The sequence below is a fragment of the Candoia aspera genome, chromosome 8, assembly GCF_035149785.1.
Source record: "Candoia aspera isolate rCanAsp1 chromosome 8, rCanAsp1.hap2, whole genome shotgun sequence".
Lineage (NCBI taxonomy): Eukaryota > Metazoa > Chordata > Lepidosauria > Squamata > Boidae > Candoia > Candoia aspera.
The window spans coordinates 60,835,236-60,861,564 of NC_086160.1; the positions used below are offsets into that span (position 1 = coordinate 60,835,236).

Sequence of the window (26,329 nt, forward strand, 5' to 3'; positions counted from 1 at the left end):
CAAAATGCAATTATATCTTATTTTAGCAGTACTGTAGGAGATGATAAGCCAGACTTCCCAAATCTGGTGCCTTTCATGTTGTTGGATAATCATGATCAAATTTCTAAGCCCTTGGTGGCTATAGTCTTTCCAAATGCTTCTAGATTTCATTCTTTCCACGCAGAAGACTGTTCTGCTTTGAAAATATAGGTCGCATAATGCTAACCTGAAATTTATAATTGTATTATATAAATACTGCATGTAAGATGTGATGTGTTTGGCTAATAATGTGTCAAGTGACTGTTTTTGTACAACCAGTCCTTGATCATATCTATTATATCTTTTTTTTTAATGACGTTTTGTGGCACCTGAAGTCTACCAACTGCCCTAACATGCTTAACTCAATCGTATATAGCCTGCAAATGCTTATGCCAAAATAAATGTGTTAGTCTTACACGTTCTGCATAAGTCTTTTTTTCTGAATTAGTACAACACACAACACTCCAGAAATATTAAAGAATCAACTCCCAAATCAGCCATCCTTCCTAAAACAATTTTTTTGTCTGCTGATTTTTGGGATATATTTATTCTGAAAGAGTTATTGAATAAAATTACTAACAGAGACAGCTAAGAATCAGTCATTTATCCCCAGTGATATAAACTCCTTTAAATAGCTATTATCCTCCTCCCTCTTGGAATTACACTATGCATGAAACAAAAGACCAGTGAATTGTTCAAAGTTAGATGTAAATGTGTTTTCCTTGAGCTTTAATTCAACTGCTGTCAAAACCTAAGTGCCCACCGGAAAACGTTAACACCACCATGGGGGACAGAGATAGAGAGAATGCAGCCAAAGATGTTGGCTGCCTTCCATTTTACAACTCAGAACTATTCCAGATGGAGAACAATTCCAAAGGAGTTCCTATCTTCTGTTGAATGACACAGAAATGTACCCAGCTAGAGCTTAGAGTCTGGGGGATCCTGGAACATTTATTCCTTTGGGAATTCCAGAAAGTAATCTACCAAATGTGTGCAGTGAAGTATCACCAAATGAAGTACATAATACTTTGTGCATACCACAAACACACAGTGGGGTTTGTTTAATATGGTGAATCATGACAACTAACCTTTAGGATTATTCCATCTTCCAGAGCAGCTGCACCATTGACATGGATGTTTAGAAGTTTACCCAATATGCTTATATTCTGCATGCACCAATGTAATTTGTGTGTTAGCAGAGATAGTGAATAAAATGAAATAAAAAAAATAGCTCTATAACTTGACATAGTAAAAGACAAAATAAATTCCATTTAACAAGTTTCCTATTTCCTTTAAAAATCTTTTTGCAGTCCATCACAAACATTTGAAAAAACTAAAACAGTGATAGTGGCTTTTTTTTTTAATCAGCATAAACTTGAGAGTTTTCCAGTGCTCCAGGAATTTACAGTAACTTCACATCAAGAGCTATTTTATTGATTGTAGAATTCTAGCTCATATTCATTCATTCATTCATACACACACACTCACTCCTACATAGGAAACTTTTATTAAATCCATTTTAAATTAATTTCTCAGTTGGAATTAATTGCCAATTAATAATTTCAACAACATAGATAAAAATTATTAAAATTGCTAATATGAATTGGTAAATAAACTGTCAGCATTTTATATCTTGTGTGTGTGTGTGTGTGTGTGTATAGATGCATGTACTATACTATATATATCTGTGTATATAAATATAAAACAAAAAAGTTTAAAACTGCACATATATATTACAGTGGCATGGGTGCATCTCTGGAAGATCTGAAGGGCTAGCGGAGACAGATCATCCTGGAGGTTTATCTGTGTGGTCACTAAGAACTTGATGACATATAATCAATCCATCAATTGCTAAAGATTGGAAGAAAGTCACGAAGGAGCTTATAATATGACATCTTACATATAAAATAACAAGAACAAGAATAATTTAGTTTGGCAATGAATTTGCCACTGAGAAAACTAATACCAAATGTTGTTATAAGTGATATACTTTGTATAATCTATCATTATTAAATAGTAGTGTTTTGAATGTGTTGTGGTAAGCACAGATATTAGGAAATGACTACGCTAACATTTATTCCATTAATTTTAATTTAATGTATTTAATTTTTTATCCCGCCTTTATTATTTTTACAAATAACTCAAGGTTGAGATCATACCTAATACTCCTTCCTCCTCCTTTTTTCCCCACAACAACCCTGTGAGGTGAGTTGGGCTGAGAGAGAGGGACTGGCCCAAGGTCACCCAGCCGGCTTTCGTGCCTAAGGCGGGACTAGAACTCACAGACTCCTGGTTTCTAGCCCATTGTCTTAAACACTAGACCAGACTGGCTCTTCCATGATGTTATTTTACACATATAGTTATCTACATTAAAAAATGTTTTGTCATGGAGAAAAAAAAATTATCCTCCACAGCAATACATTTGTTATAATCTAAAGTGCTTTTTGTGGATTATTTCAGACTGCATGACACAAAGAACCTGTGCTGTTATTATTATCTCTGATCAAATATAAAATCATCAGTGCTGGAAAGAACATGTTATTTTTTCATCTGCACTATGTGTTTTAGATACATGCCAACTTGATTGTTTATGGTTATTATTCTAACTACAGAAGTATTTCTTCATGGTTTGCAAGCTCCCAGAGTCTTTGAGCCATCGTCCAGAATGGTGGGGGCTTTCCATTTTTGCAGTATGATACATTGGCAATGAATGAGGTCCTATAAAAACAGTCTTGTGTTTTTCAGACATGCTCCATTTCAAAGGTATGTTTTCCTAGGGTGCCCTGAAAAAAACAGGTTAGGATTTATTTTAAGATTGTATTGATTTTTCTTAATATTTCATTCAAAAAAGGTGAAATAACAGCATAGTCCTAGAAGGTGGGAAGGTGAGTCTGTGAAGCTTTATGCATTCATCAACATCTTTTTGCTCCATAAGTCCCTTACATTTTGAAGAGGTTTGTTTGTTTAATGCACCTGGGATGAAAATCTAAGCTTTCACCCCTGAAGCTTTATAGTTACCAGAATGGTTTTCGATTATGCTAATTTTCATTTGTACACTTCATTCCATTTGGAGTCAGTACCCTCTAGGTCTGGTCGAAAATTTTGCTATGCAGTACACCCACTCCTTATTTAGTGACTGAGTTCCATTCCAATGACCAGGTCATTAAGCGAAATGATTGATAAGTGACAATAGTCTGTCATACACATGACAGAGACATGCTGCAAAGTTCACTGGTTGCTGCTGTCTCATTCAGATAAAGTTCTCTCGTACAGCTACACCAGCGTTACAGGGTTGTTGTCAGGCGCACAAAATTTGGTCATAAATGTGTGCATTGGTTGGAAAATTATTTTTTTTTATTACTGGCATATTTGTGAATGGTTGCTACCCAAGGAACTTGCTAACTAAGGAGTGGGTGTATTGTAAAAAAAATATACAGTATATATGTTACAAAGGGTGCTAAGGTATTATTTTTGTAGACAATCTGGAAGAATCCACTGTTAAGAATGTTTACATTTTTTAAAAAAGGATAATGCTATGTTTGGCACATTATAGGGTAAAAAATAAATCCCATTCTTCACTTGAACTGAGTCTAACAAGTAAAAATTGACGTGCTTTTTCTATTACATTCACTGTTTTGGCACCTCTTGCTCCTTTCCTTCCAATTAGTTATCTGCCCTGGTGTTGCTACTTAGTTAAATGGAGCAACTGAACTGCAGCAAGCAATTCTCAGCCTAAATCTCCTAGTTTTCCATGTAATTGTATTGAAAAACAACCCCAGGTAAATCATGCTGCAGTAGTCTAGCTTCATTACTGTCAACACAGTATAGGGGGGGGAAAAAAAAAACCCAGCTGCCAAGTATATCGCTGATAAATACTAAAGCTTTGGGAGTGAGCAAGAAAGCCTTTATCAAACCTGCTAAAGCAGCTATGTTTTTCAGAAGGAATGGGTCAGCTGTTTCTAAGACTTTCCTTCACTATCTGTGGACACATACACCAAAGCACAAACCACTCTCTCTACTGGGACTCTGTGAAGAAACTGTGCTAGTGCATTTGTGACAGATAACAGGAAGCATCTTCAAAGCAGTTGAATTGACCTTCCAGGGAGAACAGCTGCTTTAATACTTTAAGGAGGAGACTGTCACTCATGCCAATGTGCTTTATTGAAGTTCCAGTTGAATGCTTTGCAGTCCTAGTTATTATTCTCTAAGTGATATTGAGTTCAGCAAGTACAGCTCAAAATTCACTTTCTATAAACAGGCACTTCTCTTAGTCAATACTAATGGCTGCTTAGCTTTGTTCCATGAGTAGAACATCAGTTGGCATGTAACTAAAATTGTCTATGTTTAATTGAATTTACTGCACTTTCTCTCTAAATAGCTTCCCCATGTGAGACAGTGATCATCATGTAAGTTTGCTTCATATTCTTCTGTTCTAAGTACCCACTAACTCAGTGAAGAGAGATAAACTCTGTTTGAGAAGCTAAATTAGCAAAATAAATTGCTGGTAACTAGGGACTGAATGACATGACATTTCTTCAGCTAATGCACACATTATATTTTACATCTCTGTGAATTTGCAGGGTGTGCTCCTAACTAACCTGGCATTTTAAAATTATTATTATGCATGTGAAACAACTCACTGACACAAAGGGGAAAGGAATCGGATAGTACTGCTCTTTTCTAGTAGCTAGTTCTTGGTAAAACCTGATCAATTCTGGGCTAATCATACATAGAAGACCAATTATTTTTAAAGTGGCTGATTTTATTGTCTCAACATAGACATCAAGAATCAAAAGTTCATCTGTGGAAAGATAGGAACAATGACGAAGATAGTGAACAAACTGCACATCCTGGTTTTTTCTGGCCAGCAAAACTACTATGCTATTTTAATTACATAACCCTGTGTGCTATTAATGGAAAATTAGCACACCATCTTATGTACTGTTATCTTTTAAAAATCACATAATCACGCAGTTGCTGAAGAACTATGAAAACAGATGTTCAATGAATAAAATGTATTGAAACTATTTCTGAAAAATATTACATAACATGATTTTTTTTTAAAATTAAGATTCTGAAATCCAAATATGGATTAATAAAACTTCACTATGATCCATGATCAGCAAAACAAACACTCAAATATAATTCATAATACATTTCTAAAAACAATTCAGGAGTTATAATAATGTCTCTGCATGGATTAAAAAAACTAACTACTACTCAGGAAACTATTTATATGTTGATTTTTGTCAATAAAAGCAAGACTTCTGTACCAGTGTAAGACATCAATGATTTCATTTAGAATGGAATCATTTTGGAAGCTTTGACAGAAAGTGGCATTCCCTCCCCACTTTTAAAATTTGAATAGCACAGAGGAGCCAGTTGACTTGGGAGGTTCCATGATAACAAACAATTTCTTGGAGGAATTGTAATACTCTATTAATTAGTTGGTTTTAGTGAAGCTAAGGTCTTCCTGTGACTTCTATTTTGCCATCAGTAAAGTGTGATTTCTAATAATTTTTTTTATCACGCTATTTCTGATAATTTTCTAATTAACATGAGACAATTAATAATAAAATCTCTATGAGTTTCTGATATAACCAAGACTTTGTCTGAGACAAGGTATTACTATCCCCAGAAGAGTTAAACTTTGAAGATCTTTAGTATGGTATAGTTCAACTAGTCAGCTTTCTGACAAAATGATTTTTTCTGTGTTGAGCAATGAAAGGGGATGTATTTTGAAAACACACTCTTGAGCTTTAAGGATATAGATATTAGATTAGATTACAATTCCCTAATGCATAAACGAACATTTTTGTTACTTATTGCATTTCAGCATTAAAAGGACAGAAACATACTCTCTGCTACTAAAATATCAAACACAGTCTTGATGCCTTTAAGAATTTTACTTCTGGAGTTTAATATACTGTTTACAAATAAATTTGCATTTGTCTTCATTGTAGCCTAAATACTTGCAGCAGAGGCTGGATTCCTGTTAAGCTGCCTCTAGCTTTTTATAGCCATATGCAATGTTCCATTTTCCTTGTATAAACAAGGTTGAAAACAACAGTACATTCTCCTAGAGAAAAGATACTCAGCTCATAAGAACCTTATGAGCTACTGTTATCATGAAGTAATTGACCATGTTACTATAGATGGTTAAGTATCGTAAGGTGGAATCAGAGAATGCTTTGTGCCAAGGCTAAATACAGTATCAGATAAACCTTGCTGGGAGAGATAGAATTGCAGTTCCTATTGACGGTCCCCAGTTTGGAAAGAGCATCAGGCAATCTTCGCACACAACTTTGTCAGTGTTTTCTGGCCAGTTGATAAAAGGAAAAAGGAAAAAGAAAATTGGATAATTTGTTACATGTAAAGGTATAGGGCCACTTAACGTTATGAAACACAGAGGTGGGCTTTTAAAAAAAAAAGCATTGAAAATATAATTCCACAGATGTGTTTATTGATGTGTACATCATGTCAAGTTAATAACCAGGCTTTTTAAAACAACTGAACTGAGACAAATGACAACAGAAGCACAGTTATGTGTTTAGACAGATAAAAAAAAAACACTTGAGCAATAAAATGAGAACTGCTATCAAAATCATCAGAGTATCAATTGATTGAAACAAAACTAAGTTCACCCAATGCACAGAAGAAATCCACCTCCATTACTCTTGCTTTTGAATGTCACCCCACCACTCCTGATTAGAGGAAGACTAAAATGCAACCATCTTTAAATGTTATCTTAGCTCTTGTACCTACCAAAGGGACTATATTCTATTTACAAAGAATGCTGTACTAGTTAATTACAATATGCAACAGCTTGTTCTTGATCTATGCTGTTCATTAAGTAGGGTGAGTTTCAATTCAGCCTCGTAAAATAAGTGGCTGATTATCTATGGAAAGTGTTGTTAAACTACATTCAACTATCCTTCTCTCCTCATGTATCCTATTTTCCATTTTTAATAACAGCAGCTACACCAATCTCACTCAACCTGGCACCCTTCAGAGACTGAAACTGCAATTCCCCAAGTTCTCAGTCAAGGGTAGGCTATGCTATGGAATTTACAGAATGCAGAGCAAAAGAACTTCTTGAATGCTGGACATTTGCCACTAAAGTCAAAGTCACCTTATTCTGCAAACTGTAAGTTGCCCTGTAAAACTGCTGATTGGTAACCATATTTCTCCTATAATAGATAAATATGATATTTATATATGAATGAATCATATTTATTTATGAAGAAAATAAATCTAAAGAGTCTATGTAACACGAAATAAACCTCATATATATTTGGCTGGATACAGACTTGTTCATACTGGGAAGAGATCAATAAAAATCAATAGGATTTAAATTAAACATGGATAATTCAAATTCCTTTGATTATAATGGTCTACTGTGGCTAACTATGATCCAGTCCATTTATTCCATGCTTCTGAATTGAAAATGCTGGAATACTTACAACACTGAAATGAATACAAGGACTATAGAATATTTAATACCCCCCACTTTAGTCTGTGATGTCATCACATGACACAACATTTAATAATTCAGTGAAACCCTCCTTTCTTTAGGAAGTATTTGGGAACTCTAAACTGGTTCCAGTCTGGAAATCCTATAGTTTATTTTGCAAAGTTATCATGGTCCACCTTTCACTATCCATAGTCCACATAAAAGCACATCCACATAAATATCATGGCCATTCTGAGAACACTTTATGAGGGCCACTTGGCCTGGAATTCAAGCTCAAAGAAGGATTCAAGTTGTAAATGTTTAAGTATTCAAATTAGTCCCTCTTTTAATGCTTTTATTTTGTTTTCAGGTATCATCACTTTTAATGTATTAAGGTTATAGGTCCTAAAAGATAGTAGTAGCCAATGCCTCTCTGTATTCCTGAGGTCAACTTCTGTAAGTGGCAGGCACAGAATTGTGATCCAAGTTCCATCCCTTTTGTCTATGTTCAATGTTACACAAAAGGGGTGGGGTTTGGATCATGGCACACAGCTCACCATCATGTAGCTTTTAACCTTTCTCCCACCCTCACAAAGATCCCTGACAAAGCCTGTTCAGAACACTTACATTACTTATGTTAATTCTTTGCCCATTTGGGAATCTATCAACTTACTCTTTTAAACCTTTGTATGAAAGAACATATTACAATATCAGTTCTCACCTTCCCTTTCTCTCTTTTCTTCCCATCACTACCAAAACAGAGGAGCTGACATATACAGGAAGAAGAATTGCAGTTAATAAGTTGACAAACACACACACACAGGAGGCAAACAAGCATGATGTATTAAAACAGAAATTCAACATAATTATGTATGTTACATATGATGAAGGCAGCTGTTGACAAAACCACAAAAGAAAATACAAATCTCAGTACTTACTGTATCTAAGAAAGCTGAAATTGTTTCATTCCCCCTACCCTTCTTTTCTGTATGTTACAACAAAATAAGTGCGATGTGCACACAATGTAAATGATGAGCAAAGATTATGTAATCTGAGCCTGACTCCATCCCATCTATCCATACTGCTCAGACTTCTTTTAACAATGTCTGCTATATTTCAGGAGAAGGAAAACTGTATATTCTTCCTGAACACCCACAGACCTTTTCTTCACAGCTGGGTACTTCATTACTTGATGGATTAACTTTAACTTTTCTGCATTATTTCAGAAATTAAAAAATTAAATGCAAAAGGCAAAACTTATACCTTGTGGGAATTAAAGGAACTTGTGGGAATTAAAGGAACAATTTGACTGTTTCAAATTCTCTTAACAACATGAATACTCTCTTTTGTGCCAACAGTTTTATTTATTAGGTATTTTGGAAAATCCAAATACCTAACAGTTAAATGGGCAGAATGAAATAATAAGAATTCTGTTTTCAAAAGGGTTTGGAAACCCCACTAAGCAGAATTGAACATGCAGAGATGTCTGTAATCAGAGGAGACCAAATGAAAATTACTTTTCTTGGTCCACTGACAAATGTTTCTTTGATAGAGGGCTGGATTCTACCTGAACTGGTGAATTAACCAAAATGTTTATCTGTGCCTGCAAAGCAGCCACACATCCAATTCTAGATTTGCCAGATATCAGGGTCCTCACATAATCCTTTTTACTCTCTGTGGTATCCAAGAAACTGCTTATCACATACAGTATTTAAATAAAAATGCAAAATTTGCTACAAAATATTGGACTAAGGCAAAATATTAGTCGATTAAAAAACCAATTGGCAACAACCACTTTTTAAAAATTTACTTTCATTAATAACAAAGATCTGGCTTCAGTCTCTTATTATAGATCACGTTAATTCAGCTATTTCCAACCTGATGCCCTCCAGTTAAATTTTGAATTGAAAATTTTAGATTTACAACTGAAACACAATCAGAAGGTTTCAGACCAAGGTAATCAGTTATCCCTCTGCTATTTCATGAGAAGTCATAAACCCTATTCCTTCCCATGTTTTTGCTTCTACAATTTATATAAATACATATTGAAAACCAACATCCAACAATGTTATTTTCTTGTCATATATTTGTTTGGGCAACCTTTAATGTTTCAGATGTTCACCGAGTGAGCATGTTTCTTGCACAGAGGCTTGTCCTTCTTGGAGAAGAAAGTCTGGCCTTCCAAACTCTCACAGCATATCTGAAATAGTATAGAACTAATTAAAGTCTAGGTTTCTAAAACTTTACATACATGCATAAAATACAGATACTTTCAGTACTCAGTGCTTTATTGGTCTAACTATATTTCTTTGCTTCTTTGTGAATTATTATATACAAGCAGGATCTACAAGAAAATGGAGCAAAATATCCTTGTTCAGATCATCATCATGACTTCCAAGATGCTGTAATCCATTATCCTCTTCTTGGGTCCCCCCCTTTTTTTTTCTGCATGAGAAACAACCAGCATTCCATGGCCACTAACAATTTTTCATCCTCTATGGGCAATTGTGAATTCTGCTCTACCTTTAAGGCATTTTCCTTAAATAAATTGTTGACTTCTGCACAATTTTCCCCAACTCTATACTACCTTTCCTAATTGCTGCTATTAATCATTTCTTTATTGGCATTTACAATTGCAATCCTCCCAAAGTGATACATGGTAAAACAAAAACCTATCAAAAATTGTACAATAAAAATCAAATACTAAACCCACAATGGAAATGTAAGTTTTACATTAGATTTCCAATCTTTTAAGGTCAACACTAGCACCATGACTAGACTTGGAAATGAATGATGATAATAATTGTATCCAATGTTCAATACAATATAGGAATGACCAATACTAAATACCAAGCCTTCATCAGCAGCTGAAATTTTCAACCCCCTTGTAAAGACAGCCCAACATCAAACACATTAGATCTAGCCTGGAAAGTATCAAAATAAGAGTAACTGAGTAGCAGCCATAATCCCTGCTGAGCTAGTGGTTAAGGTAACGGGCTAGAAACCAGGAGTCTGTGAGTTCTAGTCCTGCCTTAGGCATGAAAGCTGGCTGGGTGACCTTGGGCCAATCACTCTCTCTCAGCCCAACTCACCTCACAGCATTGTTGTTATGCAGAAAATAGGAAGAGGAAGGAGTATTAGGTATGTTCGCCACCTTGAGTTATTTATAAAAATAATAAAGGGATAGAAAATGAATGAATGAATGAAGGAATGATGGAATTCTGTGTTAAGTGACTTTTGCTTGTACATTAGCATTTCTTCATGCTCTGGGAAATGAGAAGCTGCAGTTACATTAATGGTCTGCTTGTGGGCTTTTCATTAGAATCTGGACTAGATGCTAGACATCTAGTTCAGAATGCTCGACTAGATGCTGGATGTTTTGCTCTGCCCAGCTTGCTGTTCTTATCTTTCAACTCCTCTCCACCTCCTGCACATTCCTACATACATGATTCATAATATGGTTTTTATACTTACTGAGCACACAAAACAGGTATCATGCCAAGTATGGCCCAAGGCTTCCAGAAACCTGTCCCCAGCTTCAATAGGGAATTCACATCCATGGCACATGGAACCAAAGAGTGCATAATAATCTGTAGAACACATAATATGGATACTTAAAGAGTATCAACAGTTTCAGCAAAATCAACAGGAGAATAAATGTTGTAGGCCTACAGTATTGGGCAAAATTTTAAAGATGAGACAAGATATTAAAAAATTTTAGGATAGAAAGATTGTCCATTCAATATTGCCCAATATATATGTTTTTCAGCTGTTCTCTCCCTTCTCCTATTAATATCTTGTTTTGTCTGATTCTTTTTCTACAATAATTGTAACTTCTAATGTAACTGACAAGAAATGATGCAGAACAGTTATTTGCCTCAAATTCAACTAAGTCAACCTGGCATAATAACATTGCTCCTGCTGGTATGTCCACAGATTCAGATTTTGATTAAATAAATAAATTAGGAATACCTTATTCCAAGAATTACATAGATTCTACCCAATTATATCCTACAACTATCATGGTAATTGCAATAGAATGCAATAGCTACACATTCCTTCATACTGCTGTTCCTGTCATGAGTACTGATGGTGAGCAGGAGGGGGGCCCTATCAGGGGGGGAAATGTATGCGTAGTACTGAGGAGTTAAGCAGCCATTCAAAGAGACACAGATCAGACCCACTTTAACTTTTGGGGTTTATCTGTCTGGGTTCATCCCACGCTTCTTCAGTTTGTTAGGATTTTCTGTCTAATGTAGCAGTAATAGAACACTAGAGACCTATTCCTTGTATCAGCGTGGTTCCTGACTGTTAGGACATCAATCCTAACAAACTCTACTACTCCCACTGAAAGAGGGAGGAACAAAAAAAAAAGGAAGAGACATTTGGAAAAATGTCTTTGGAAAACCAGGAAATTTGGCAAGCCATCCAACAACTGGCAGCAGCATTGCAACAACATCAACAACAAACAGATCTCCAGATCAACACATTACAAGCAGCCATGCTACAACAGTTACAACAACCAGCTCCGATTAACCCACAACCAGCGCCAGCAGCAGCAGCAGCTCCGCCAGTAGTCTTGAGATCCCAGGGCAGTCTACCAGAGAAGTCTGGAGGAGAAGCAGGACAGTTGAGAACCTTTCTCACACAGTGCACAATGTTTTTCGACAGCAGACCGGCAGAGTTTCCCACAGACAGAACCTGAGTCACCTTCATTTTAAGTCTGCTAAAGGGCCCAGCAGCCAAATGGGCTATTTCCATGGTGGAGAACAACGACCCAATTCTCAACGACTACCAGAATTTTCTGGTGGCATTCCGAGCACACTTTGATGACCCGATCAGAGAGGTTACTGCCAGCTGGGAAATTCGGAAGCTCAAGCAAGGCAACAAGAGGGTGGGAATTTACATTGCTGATTTCAAGCTGTTAACAGGAGATCTGGACTGGAATGAGAGTGCCTTGAAAGACCAATTCAAATGGGCTGGATGAAGAAATTAAGAATGAATTAGTGCGCCAGGGAACACCAGCTACCCTAGAAGCCTTATATCAGTTGTCTGTGGTCATAGATGCCAGGCTAGAAGAGCTCAGACAGATGCAGCCAGGGAGAAACAGGGGCCTCAGAGCGCTTCCAGGATTTCCAGCTCTCTCCACAGCATCTCTTTACTCAGGACCAGAGGAGCCGATGCAGATCAGGGCGAGCAGGAGGCTTATTTCTGAGGCTGAGAAACAGAGAAGGAGAGAGAGAGCCCTCTGTTTCTACTGAGGAGTCCAGGGGCACATGGTGAGAGCTTGCCCAGTGAGAAGCCAAGCAAATTCCATAAGAGCCCCAGGGCAAGCAGCAGAACCAAGAGCCACCCGCACCTCGACTTCCAACCAGGGAAACTTCGTCGGTCTCCCTCCACAGAGCTCAGCAGGGAGACCATCAATCAATTAAGAAGGGCTCATTCTGAGGATTCCAGGCAAACCTTTTACTACTTACCAGTCATAATGCACATAAACACAGAGCACCAGGTCAAGCTAGTGATCCACAACCCATTGCTGAACTGGACTACAGGAGCAATCTCCTTCCCATCTAAGGAATGCCAGCACCACAAGATTCAAGCCGCTCTTCTCTCTCCAGCAACCAACGCAGTCACAGAAGCAGGGGGGGTCCAGTTGCCAGCCAAGTATGCAGATTTCACAGACGTTTTCAGCGAACAAGAGGCCACAGCACTACCCCCCATAGGGACTGTGATTGCACCATTGAGTTGATACCAGGAGCCAAGATTCCAGCAAGGAAACAATATCCCATGTCCCCCAAGGAACTAGCCACTTTAAAGGATTACTTGGATTCTAATCTCCAAAAGGGTTTCATCCGACCATCTACTTCCCCAGCGTCTGCTCCTACCTTCTTCGTACCAAAGAAGACCCGTTGGCACCGGCAAACCAGGAGGCACCCATGAGAGTGGTGCATGATTTCAATTCCCTCAATAAAGTCACGGTCAAGGAAAATTACCCACTCCCGCTAATATCCGATCTGCTGGATCGCTTACAGAAAGCACGCATTTTTACTAGGTTGGACCTCAGGAATGCGTACAATCTGATCCAGATGAAAGAGGGGCATGAATATCTGACTGCCTTCAATACCAGGTTTGGTAAATTTGAGTACCTTGTTTTGCCCTTTGGCTTGTCTAATGCAGGAGCCATATTTTCCCGATTTATGATTCAAATTTTCTCTGATTTACTAGATAAGTATCTGGTCATTTATCTAAATGACATATTAATATTCTCTGAGGATGCTACAACTCATGTAACCCATGTACATACTGTCTTACAAAGACTGAGAGAGAACAAGCTGTTCGCCAAGCTAGAGAAGTGTGCCTTCGATTTAACTGAATTACATTTCCTGGGCTATAAAATATCAACAGGAGGCATATCCATGGATCCTTCTAAGGTCCAGGCAATTCTCTCTTGGCAACCCCCCCAAAATGTGAAAGAGGTACAGAAATTTCTAGGATTCTGCAATTTTTACAGGAGATTCATAAATAAATTTAGTGACAGGGCTAAACGCCTCACACAGCTTTTGAAGAAAGGATCAAAATTCATTTGGGGGGAGAGGGAGCAAGCAGCCTTCTAAGAATTTAAGCAGCTTTTTGCATCCCAGCCGCTTTTGAAGCATTCTGATCCCACAAAGCAATTCATAATGCATTCAGATGCTTCAGATTTTGCTATCGCTGCTGTTTTATTGCAATATACTAACAAAACAGAGAATACATTGCTACCTTGTGCATTTTTCTCCCACACGCTCTCACCAGCAGAGAGAAACTATGATGTTTTTAACAAGGAGTTGCTGGCAATTAAAGCAGCATTCCAAGAGTGGAGGCACTGGCTAGAAGGTGCAACCTTTCCTGTGAAAGTTTGCACCAATCACAAGAATTTACAGCTTCTACAAAACACCAGATCCCTCACCCCATGCCAAATCAGATGGAGCCAGTTTTTCTCCCGTTTCAATTTTGTTATTTCTTATGTTCCCGGGGTGCAGAACTGTTTGGCAGATGCCCTGTCTCGATCCATTCAGGCAACCCCCGCCACTCACCAGGAGGTACAGGCTACTATATTACAACCTCACAACTTTCAGCAGTCTATGAGGGGGAACCAGACAGAGATTTTAGCAGCAGGCAGACAAGCAGAGGACCTATTTACAAGAGTCAGCGCTCAGCAGCAACAGGACCCGTATGCCAGGGCCAGGATGGATGACCTCCAGAGGGGCCTGCAAGACACTGCCCCCCCTTTCAATGTGGAAGCAGGAATCCTGTGGCATAGTGGGTGATTATAAATTCCCCCCTCATCGAGGGAAGAAGTACTGAGACTTTGCCATGACCATCAAACGGCAGGCCATGGAGGTGTTTTCAAAACTCTCCATAGAGCTCTGAGAGACTACTGGTGGCCTAACATGACTGCAGACATAAAGGGCTATGTTGCTTCTTGTCACACCTGTAGACAAGCCAAGCCTCTCCCAGGGAAGCCCACAGGACTCTTGCAACCCCTACCCACCCCCAGTAGGCCTTGGGATACAATCTCCATGGATTTCATCACATATTTACCCCTGGTCCAGGGGCTGACTTCCATACTAGTGGTGGTGGACCTTTTCACTAAAATGGCACATTTTATTCCTTGCAAGGGCCTCCCATCTGGGCAAGCCACAGCAGTTTTTTATGGACCATGTTTTTAGGTATAGAGGCATGATAAATCACTTGGTGAGTGACAGAGGCCCTCAGTTCACATCCAGGTTCTGGAGGGCCCTTTTCCAGTCATTAGGGGTCCAGATCCACCTATCATCATTGCATCATCCGGCTAGTAACGGGCAAGCTGAGAAAATTAACCAATGGTTACAGCAGTATCTCAGGTGTTACATCACTTATCAGCAAGACAATTGGCCAGCCCTGCTCCCCATGGCAGAATTTACTTATAACAACTCTGTGCAATCCTCTACCAAGATGTTTCCTTTCCAAGCACTCTACGGGGTTAATCCTCGGGTGTTGCCCACCTCCTCCCAGCAGGGAACTGTTCCAGCCACGGCTGATTTTCTTAAAGAGCAACAAGCCGCACAGGAGTTGTTAAAGGAGCAGCTGAACAGGGCAAAGAGTGCTTACAAGAGAGCTGCAGATGCTCACAGACAAGAGGGGCCAGCGATTGTGGTAGCAGACAAAGTGTGGCTCTCTACCAAGTTTTTGACCTCTACCAGGCCCTCCAAGAAGTTGGACTCTTGTGGGCTCTTTCACTGTGGTACAGCAGATAAATCCAGTGGCTTATCGCTTAAAGCTGCCAGCATCCATGAAAATCTATCCAGTGTTTCACAGAGCCTTGCTAGCCAAAGACCCTCCCCCAAGTACCTTACGATCGCAAATGCCCCCCCCACCTCCAGTAATTGTGGAGGGGGAGGAGGAATACGAAGTTGAGGAAATTCTGGACTCTAGGAGGAGGGAAAGGGGCACCCAATATTTAATACACTGGAAAGGGTACCCTGAGGAAGAGTGCACGTGGGAAAATGCCAGAGATGTGCATGCACCAACGCTGGTTCAACGATTCCATCAGCTTTTCCCTCACAAACCCAAGCCTTGCACTCTACCAGAGATTCGTCACTTGACTGAGCAAGCAGAGGAATCCCAAGCAGAGGAGTTCGTAAGTTGGCAACCTCCACCCCAGCCAGAGGCTCTGAGGCCAGAGAGAGAGGAGGGGGAGCCTAAGCCCTCCACCTCCGGCTTGCATTTCCCAAGGGGGAGGGGGGAAGAATCTTCTAATTATCTAGCTATTTTCCAGCAGCAGCCACCTGGGCCAGAAGCGTTATCAGACCTGGAGAGCAGCACTGATTCGTCCTTGGAGGAATTTTCCTTTGAAGAATTTCCATCGTTGCCCAGTTCCCATGGGAGCTTGGAGTGGGAGATGGACTCTCATGAGAACTCTGGAAGGGAGGGGGCTGAAATGGAATGTGAATCTGGAGGGGAGGGTGATGTCATGAATACTGATGGTGAGCAGGAGGGGCCCCCTATCCAGGGGGGAAAACACATGCGTAGTACTGAGGAGTTAAGCAGCCATTCAAAGAGACACAGATCAGACCCGCCTTAACTTTTGGGGTTTATCTGTCTGGTTTTTCCCACACTTCTTCAGTTTGTTAGGATTTTCTGTCTAATGTAGCAGTAATAAAACACTATTCCTTGTCTCAGCGTGGTTCCTGACTGTTAGGACAGTTCCCCTGTGTTATAAAGAAGTGGAGACAGAAGACAGAGGCTTTAACTATGATTGCTTCTGGTGATTTCAGTGACTTGCATTTGTAAGGGAGTCGAGAGGTCATACAATTATGGCCAGTCTTCATTCCCAGCTTGATCATCTGAACCTTTGACAAGATTAACCAGTTCTTTGCCCTAAATACTTAAGCAGATGCTCCTTTTAAAGGGAGAGTCCTCTCAAACATCGACTTGCTTGATCTTTTACCCATTAGCCCTGCCAGAATCTCAGTGGATGAGTGGTGGGAGATAGAATATTTAGCAAGATAGAAAGTTTTGCTAACAACTTTTCTCTTTGTATTATAATAATAAACTATTGATTGTATGAGGATGAAATATTTTGCTACTGGGCAACCTGATTAGTGTAAGGGTACAAAATTAGTCATCACCACCAAATAGCAACAAATGCAAAACAAAACAAAAACAAAAACAGAGAATTCTTTGCTGCTATCTAATGGCTGTCTTGATTTTTCCAGCCCAGACATGGGAGGCCCATGCTGAAAACCAGCTGAATCAGTGAGATGGATTAAAAAACAAACCTAAGTAACAATATGGGAATAATTAGAGTCACTGTAATTTTCTGAATAAATTTTTTGTATCAGATAATTTGATTCTGTTGAAAGGACCAAGATGAAATGCCATTCATATGGTAATGGATATATTAAATAAGAGAATCATGTGCAAAGTGGAAATTATCTAGAATTTGTCATAAGCCAGATAGCTATTTTTGTACAATGCTTTTCATACTCTGTACACACCCTATGCATGTACTCCAATAATCCATTTATTGCAGAGGTGAATGGAGCACAAACACAGGATCTATGTAAGACAGTCAGTGATTTATATAAACAATCAAGCGCACCTATTTCTCCAGCTACCAACTCATTGCTTGAAGTTAAATGGGAACTACTTTATCAACCCAAGGAGCTTGCCAAATTTGTGTGCTACCTTTGATATAACATATTATTCAAATATACTTGTTTTAAATCTGACAAAGTTCTCTCCTCTCTATTTCACAGTATCATACCAAAAATGAGTGTAGGCCTGTTTAACTTGGCTGCTACTTATACTTTTAAGAAGTTTACAAACTTTTCTATGGAACAGTAGCCAGAACAGACTGAAGAGCTTCTGTTTTCTTTCCTTTTCAACCCCAGACACATAGTCTAAGATTTTTCTCCTGTTACATTAACCATGGTAACAGCAGCCTAAAATAATCTGTGCAAGGAAAGTCCACAAAAGGCAGATCAGAGACGTACTATTTCCAAGTGTGGACATTGAATCTGTGTCTCTGATTCCATAACGTCACCTGAAACACCAACTGAAGAGGCGCCTCCCATGAAAACTCATTGAGTGCAAGATCAATGCTTAAAACTATTTTTCTTTATTACTTTGTTACTTCCATTCAGTGTTGTGAAGCTGGGTTGTACCATTTTTTAAAATTATTATTCTACCATCTATCCCTAACAAGAGCAACTCTGAAGCATCTCTTTCATTTGCACAGCAATTATTGTCTTCTGCCAAGAAAGCTGTCCCTTGGTTTTGCTAACTCAATTGCAAGCAAGAAAAAGTGTAATTAATTTCCTTACAAAGAAAGAACTGCAATAAAAGAAAGGGAAGATAGTAGAATTATTTTTTTTAAAAAAGGAAATAATTAGAAAAGGAAACCTAAGCAATAATCAATAATAATTTTAAGAATCAGTGCAAGTGAGATACATTATATAAATAAAAATGAACAATACACCACTGCAGGAAATTCTATACATTCATACCTTCCCATTTTAGATATGTTAACTGGCCATCTTTTACTTCAGTATTATTGTTTTTATGGGTAGCACTTTATGTGATCACTCATTACCTCTCTTTAAATTCCAGATATAGTAATTCTAATTTGCCTTCATATTTTCTATCAAATCAAGAACTGAGTTCCAGTTCAAATTAACTGAGAGAAATTCTGCCCTGCTTCAGATGCTGCTAACAGCATGAGACCGATCTGTTTTCTGATTCTATTTTAAAAGTAGAAACATTATCAGCTGAACTGGCAGAGTCACATCAGCAAGGAAAGAAATTGCCCAGTACTTTTTATGCATTCTCATCCCTTTCTTCCCCTTATTTGGGTCACTATAGGTAATGCTTACCTGTCTCACAGTAAGGATCACCATCTTCCAAATGGAAAACATTGTTGCGAATCGGCTTGTGACAGGCCACACACACAAAGCAGGAGACATGCCAGGTTTGTTTCAAAGCACTGATTACTTCCTAGGGTAGGAAACCAAACCAAACCAAACCAAAAGCAAAACACAAAGAAACAAACAAAATCTATGTGTCAGTACTTGAATATTTGAATTAGATGGATAGCTTCATTGTTCTTTTACAGATTCCTGTATATTTTTGAAATAGAACAAAAGCATAAAAACTGGGACATGTAAGTCTTGAGCACTGGTACGATCAACTCTATAGTTACTGTTCTTTAAAAGCTCAGAACTGTAAATCTGGCAGAAGGGGCTGGATGAGTCCTAGATACCTTAGGCTCTAAATACCACTAAACTCAGTGATGATATTTAAGCATTTGAAGCATTTTTAACATTTGAAGATAGTTTTCAAAAACGGATTATTTTTTCCAGCATTTAGGGGATGATCATAGCTCAGGATTCATTAGTATCACCAATTTCATTAGTTACTATTTGAATGACTATTTTGGATTTCAACTTACCATTAAGCAATCAAGAAGCAGGCTGTTACATTAGCATACATGTCGTCTACTAGTTTATTTGCATCTTTGAACTATACTTAAGAGCTGATGTTAAAACTCTGGCTTCCACATCCAGTTTAGCCTTTCCCATGTAACTACACATGAGAAAGGTTAAAGACATTCTTAAACTCAACTTCTAGTGACTGTATGTATATGTCTGTGCAGTTTCCCTGAAAGTAATATCAAAGTAGTTTTGTAATTGCCTCCTTCTGGGATGTTTTTCCATTTTTCCAGATTGCTTCCAATCCCAAAGAAAACTTCCCAGGTGAGACATGGATTAAGGTACAATGGGATAATTCTGGAATGGGAAGAACTAGAGAAAACTAATGCACAACTCTGCAGATTAATTCTAATTTTAAAACTGAGATTAAGAAATTCTTTTATTGCTCCTGCATCAATCTAAAGACTACTTACAGAAACAGCTAAGTTGAGTATGTCAGTATCTGATCCACAGTGTCAAATTACAAATTGACATCTTACTTACTCCGAGTATCTTTCTCTGGCATCGGGCACATTCTGGAGCAAAGAACTTCTCATAGCAACCCTCACAGTAAAGTGCTCCTTTCTCTTCCACAAATCCAATATAAGCCATGGAAGCTTTGCAATGAGCACAATTGAACTCTTCTGGGTGCCAGGATTTTCCTAATGCTACGAGGAAAGGCCCTCTGTTTCAAACCAAAATAAATACTAATTTTAAACCCCATGTTTAATGAAACAAAGTTAAGCATCTACTTTCTACAGCAGGCAGAAAGCCAAACTTATTGCTAAACAACACATTGAGAGAATTAAAACTTTCACTGATTTTTTGGTTATATTGAGGTATCACGTGGTTATACCTAACTCCATTAACAAACACTTGTCTTGGTATCATTTAAAGCTGACATTTAATGGATATTTTCATCTCTTAAAAGACAGATTCGGAAAAAAACAACACATGAGAGATAAAAACAAACCCAGTTTTAGAACATAAGGTCCTGAAGACCCAAAACTGATGTAAGAGATATTAGAAGTACAGTACATGTTATTCAAAAGAATGTTATTCTTTAAGAGTCAACGAAATTGAGATATACAGTATTATATAAATATAAATAAAAATAAATAATACACCACTGCAAGAAATTCTATACATTCATACCTTCCCATTTTAGATATGTTAATTGGCCATCTTCTATTTCAGTCTTTTCGTTTTTATAGGAAGCACTTTATGTGATCACTCATTACCTAACTGTAAAGGTACAGGCACCACATTATGCTTCACCTTGAACTAGAATGCTTATGCTTTAATAAAATTAAAATGAAACATTTTATTTCAAAAAAATTGTTATAGATCATGGTAGAACTTTCTGATTCCATTCGAGATACATCTAGACATGTGATGGAAAATTCTTGACATACTCTGAGGTGTTCACCATAAGCACTGAATATATTTGGTTTTTCTTTAGTTCCCCCAAACCAGATTCAAACCAAAAAACTGAAGCAAATCAACCAAAGCGAAAAAAGTTTCACAGAAAAAGAAAAAAGAACACATGACATTTCATCTGTAGAACTATTTTCTATGTATTACCCAAGGTAAACACTGCTCAGAAGATTGCAAAGAAGTTTTTCCATTTTGCACCTTTAAGAAATCATTTGAAAAATAAGAACAGCTTCATGAATGTTCAAGAAATCAGTCCAGAATTCTACAGGTATCCTTGCTGCCATGTGGCTATCTGAATAATACAGGCATCAGCTTAACATGATACCCTCTAACCTCTGTACAAGCACCTTTTTACATCAATGCTCTTTCAGTTACGTAGCAATCCAATTTAAGTCCTTGTGTACAACAAACTCTCTCTTCTCACAGCACAGGCTAATTTATGAGGCTCATTTGGAAAAGACCAAGAATAAGGAGGACTTCTGGCCATAGTTAGGATCAAGTTTCCAATTGTCTGAACTAGAAGTACAGACTTGGAAGAGTACATAATAGGAACTGGGGAGGAATGCTAAGTATTTTGATACTACCAGCTACATTTAGCAGGGAATTTTTAGACTTGGTGTGCTTTAATTTTCTTCAGCCATTGGAGAATTTTCATCTTCTGAAGCTTATGCTTCAAGAGAAATAAAGCCCCAGTGTGGAAAAAGCAATTCCACTCCCCACCCCCCATATTTCATATTCTGAATAAATATATGAATTCTGCAGCTAAGACTACCACATATAATGCATCACACTGCACTGAGGAGGTGAACACAGGATTCCTTTCTGTAATTTGGTTATTTATACTATGCATGACTTTCTGGGAATCACAGTGTAGGCAAGAAAGCATAGTATAGTTGACAGAAAGCATCAGTTGGATTTATATCCCAGGCAGCGGTGGACAGGATCAGCAGTACATCCTTTTAAATATGAAATTTCTGTAAATCACTCAGTGTCCTGTTCCATAAATGAAGGTAATTTGGATGGAATGCATAAATGCGTGTCTGTTTCATAGTCTGAGATAGCCATCTATGATATGTCTGATAGAAAGTAAACTATTGAAATACTTAAGTCATGGATCTGCTCCCAGAGCTGTGAAAAAACGTTTCTGTATCCAATGGGAAGAGTTCATTTGCTGAAACTGTTACTATTTGTGCAAGACAATGACTGAAAAGGCAAGGATAGAAATGATACTTTTTGGAAGGCAGCAAGTTCAATTGGTGTTTTTATATTATTAAGTAACCGCAAAGTAGCAGATCTATGACCAGAAATTTGCCCTGATTTTTAAAGGCTCATGAGGGCGTGATAAAAATGCAGACTTTATCTCAAGCATCTTTTCCCAACAGCACTGCTTTTCCACTTCTAGTGACAGTTAAATTGTACTTTAATTTCTCATTTATCTTGCAGAAAATTTATCTTTGTCAGAAATGGGTAAGTCCCATGATTACTTAGGGGGAAAAAAAAGAATTTAAACGAACACATACTTTTTTAAAAAAAAAAAATCCCTTCCTTGTAAGTGATACAGGAATATATTAATAACTAAGAATCTAAATTGACAACAAATTTGATTATTATTTTATTCAATGAGATGCTGAGGCTCCTCAATTGTTGCCTATTAGCAATCTATTAGAACTGTACTACAAATATTTCACATATATCATACATGGGAAAAACCAGTTAGTTTTGCATGTTGATATTGCAAGATAGAATGAGAGTCTATAATGAGTATGATAACTTTTAGATGATAAATATATCAATAATTAAAGATATCAATTAAAAAGTTATGAGATAGCCTCTCTTAAATTTGGGGGGACTTGCACATCATGGTTATTTCATGCATTAGTGTAAAGTAACCAGGTGTACAATGCAGTTTGGCTGCAGAGCAGGTGTGCTGTGGAATGTCACCTGATCCAGTTCTTACCTTTTCGCAGGTAATACTGCCTCAAAGGGCATGAACTGTAATTATGCTAAAACCTCAACCCCAAAGGCTGAGGGCTATCATAAGCTTCCCAAAGCACTGTACTGCAAGAGTAGAGAAACAACATGATATACTGATTACATGAATGTCAGGTGGCTCTACTGTATAACCTTCTCACTTGACTTTTTCTGTTCCTTTCCAACCTCTGTGAATATCCACTGCTATCTAATACTATGTCCCTATAAGTCACGAGCTTGATATTACACCAGTCAGTGAAGCTATTCTGGTCCTCCTAAAAATTTCTGGACTCTAGAGACAATCATGAGAACTGGGGAAATACTTACAGCACTTCAACTATGCAAGCGCTCACATGCTTGCACAATTTTCAGAGGACAGCAATAGATGCTTTCTCAGCTCCTTGTTATATTCCAGATGGGAACATGCATTAATCTGACTGACCATATTGTATGAACCTAATTAATTAGCATTTATTTGTTGTATTATGAACCAGTGTGCTCAAGATTAAATGTATTGTATTTTCCACTGGGTGTTTACTTTTTATGTATGATGTTTCTCAGTAGTTATATGATTTGCATACTGACATGTTGTTTTATTTATTTCCTATGGCATAGCAGAATGCAGCATTCTGCTGCATGTTAGTGTGTGTGTGTCTATCTTCTACTGATTTATCAAACATTTATGGTAAATGTAATTGAATAAATGCAGTAATATAAATTTAGTATCATGGTCCACATAATATACTTCACTATTTATTGCCACAAATCAACTATTATTCATAATTATATATAAATATTATTTTAAAAAATGTATATAGACCAGCATAAGTGATTTGATTTAAATAAATAATAGAATGATAGTCTTTAAAGGGGCCAGTAAGGTTATCAAATTATCAAATTCAACCCCTAATCTCTGCAAGAGTCCAAATTATAGTATTAATGAGAGATGACTACCTAGCCTCTGCTTGAACATATCCAAAGAAGGTAGCTGGTCACACTATTGAATTGCTCTTATTATTAAGAAGGTGTCCCTAACATATTGGGGGAATCTGCTTTCCAGTAACTTTAACTCATGGTTGTATATACTGAACTCTGAGATGAAAAAAGATCATGCTCTTCCATGTGACATCCCTTCAGTTGTCTGAACAGTGATGTTGTACCTTCCCCAAATGATGAGAATATGAAGGAGGCACAGTTGGTGGCTTAACTATGCCAGGGAACAACAGATAACAACTACCTTTTAACTTCACTTTGTATGTTATAAGTGATGCATACACATCACTGCCTGGATTGTCATACCACCTTTTATCCATACAGCTGTTACCTCAGTCAAACCGCTTTACTGTGGGACAGAAACCCTTAATCATGCCTACTGGATCAAAGACATTATTTGAGGAGTTTCAGAATCCCATCTACATCTATATTTCATGACAATAAATGCCAGCTAAGCAAAAAGGAATGGGGAAAGAAAGCTGTGCTGCATGCCATGACAGACAATAAAACATATTTTCTTCTCATTGTTTTTTTTTTTATTTAAAATTGCCTGCTCCAAAACTACCACCTTCATGAAAACCACATGGGAAGAATGGTGTTCATATTCGTGACCAACAGAAGTATATGTGAAAGGTTTTCTGAGCATGGGCTCATGGGACCCTATCAAGGGCATTTCTTATTTAGACTCCCTTGTGGTTATAAGTATTTGAGGATTGTCCACTGGCAGCCTGATGGAGTTGTGCAACTTCTGCCTTGTTGCCAATCAGCATGTGGGAGGTGTATTCTGTGGCTGCCAGTGAGTTTGTATCTGCATTTTCAGCCTTCCTAAACTCAGTCTTGCTTCTTTGGAGGACTGATGAGCAATGCAATGGAAATTATTGGGTTTCTAGAGATGCCCAACACGGTCTGATTGGGGAAAATATTTTGACTAACAACTGACCCTTGTTACTCTGGAGTAGAAATGATATCCTCCTGTCCCTGAAATGGGTGAATGGTAGAGTGACAAAACACAGTGGATGTAGACATGAACCAGTTAAATATCTTGTATGAATACAACCAATGAGCTTATAGTCATACCTAGGATTTAGGCGCGAGATGAATTACCTAGACAGACCAAGTTAATGACAGTCAGAAGACCTTGTAACTTGGGTTTAGAAGATCTAAATTAATCAGCACCAAGAATAGGGACAGTAATGAAGAGTCTCTAACCAGCACCTCATCCTATATTAGATGGCTACTGTAATGTATACCCCACATGCTGCAACTTCACAACGTAAGCACCAACTTTCTAAGCTTGTACAAACATAGTTCCAGCAGTGATTCATCTTTTATTTATTTGTATCTAACTTAACATGGCTGAAATGATTTTGTTCTTTTTAACAGTGTAATTCTCCAAAGAAATATTTGCTACTATTTGTCCTTTTCTTTTGTTTCCATATCACAATCTCTGTACCTTCTAATTTGTTTATCTTGTGGGTATGACTGAAACGAATACTCCAATGTCCTATGTTTACTTATATGATATGCCTGAGATTTCATTTCTGGTGACTCCTGTTTACTTTATCAGCTTGCACTGAAAGCTGATAAAACAATATCTAATGCTATGAAAAATATCTACCTAGCATTTTTTTATTGTATGGTCTGGATGTATGTTCAAGTTATATTTTCTGTGGAAATAGAAGTATCATTTAACAATAATATCTTGTCTATTTTAAACACAACTGTGTATTAGGATAAGAAACTTTCAGCAAATCACTTGCTCCAGTGGCAAACACTATGGTAAGAACTAGCTATTCAAGACTTGTCATTTACAATGGTCCAACACAAGAACAGCTCTGAAGCAACCATGTATAAAGAAAATAGTGCCAACCTGATGACTTGATTGCAATGAGCACACATTGGAGTTCGCTTGCCTGCTGGAATATGCTCTGCTCTCTGAACCAAAGTATCTTCATTTGTTAGTGGAAGTGCTGCTGTGGCTTTCTCACTAGGCGTTGTGTCACTGTTGGAAATCCATCCACTTCCAGCTGTCATGAATTGAAATGGAAGAAAACTGAACATTGAGCTTGCAAGGAGAAATGCCAGCAATCCCAGTGTTTTAGAACAGAAATGCAGGATGATTAGAAACAAAATTGTTGGTGGAAATTGATATGTGATGATTAGGGATGTATCTAGCATTCAGATGATTTGTTTCACACAGCATCGATGAGCTTCCTTTGAATCATGAAAGCAGACACATCTTTTTGCAAGGCTCATGTGACCATTTTGAAAGGTGTTCCTGGTTGTCTCTGCATGCACATGAATGCCCTTTATGGACAGAGATGCATTCAAAACTGCAAAACTTGTGAAAGATACAATAGTCAAATAAACTATAAAGGTGCTTGATTCAGATCCTCCTAGGTTAGAAAGCACCTCAGATCCTTTGCACAAAGATAATGCTGTTAAACATATTCATGATTGCAATACA

General features: G+C 37.8%; 1 protein-coding gene across 4 annotated transcripts in view; it reads right to left on the reverse strand.

Annotated features, from left to right (window-relative positions):
- PDLIM5 (PDZ and LIM domain 5) overlaps window positions 1-26,329 on the reverse strand; it is a 705,552-nt gene that overhangs the window by 554,307 nt on the left and 124,916 nt on the right. For 3 of the 4 annotated variants that reach the window (XM_063310085.1, XM_063310083.1, XM_063310086.1), the window contains 5 exons: window positions 25,733-25,889; window positions 19,966-20,146; window positions 18,868-18,988; window positions 10,946-11,061; window positions 6,584-9,671 (listed from right to left, as the gene is read on the reverse strand). The exons of the other annotated variant lie outside the window; for it this stretch is intronic. In XM_063310085.1, the coding sequence (XP_063166155.1) occupies window positions 9,582-9,671; window positions 10,946-11,061; window positions 18,868-18,988; window positions 19,966-20,146; window positions 25,733-25,889 (665 nt within the window). In that variant the 3' untranslated portion in view covers window positions 6,584-9,581. Of the gene's footprint in view, window positions 1-6,583; window positions 9,672-10,945; window positions 11,062-18,867; window positions 18,989-19,965; window positions 20,147-25,732; window positions 25,890-26,329 lie in introns of those variants that run through there. 4 annotated transcript variants of the gene reach the window in all.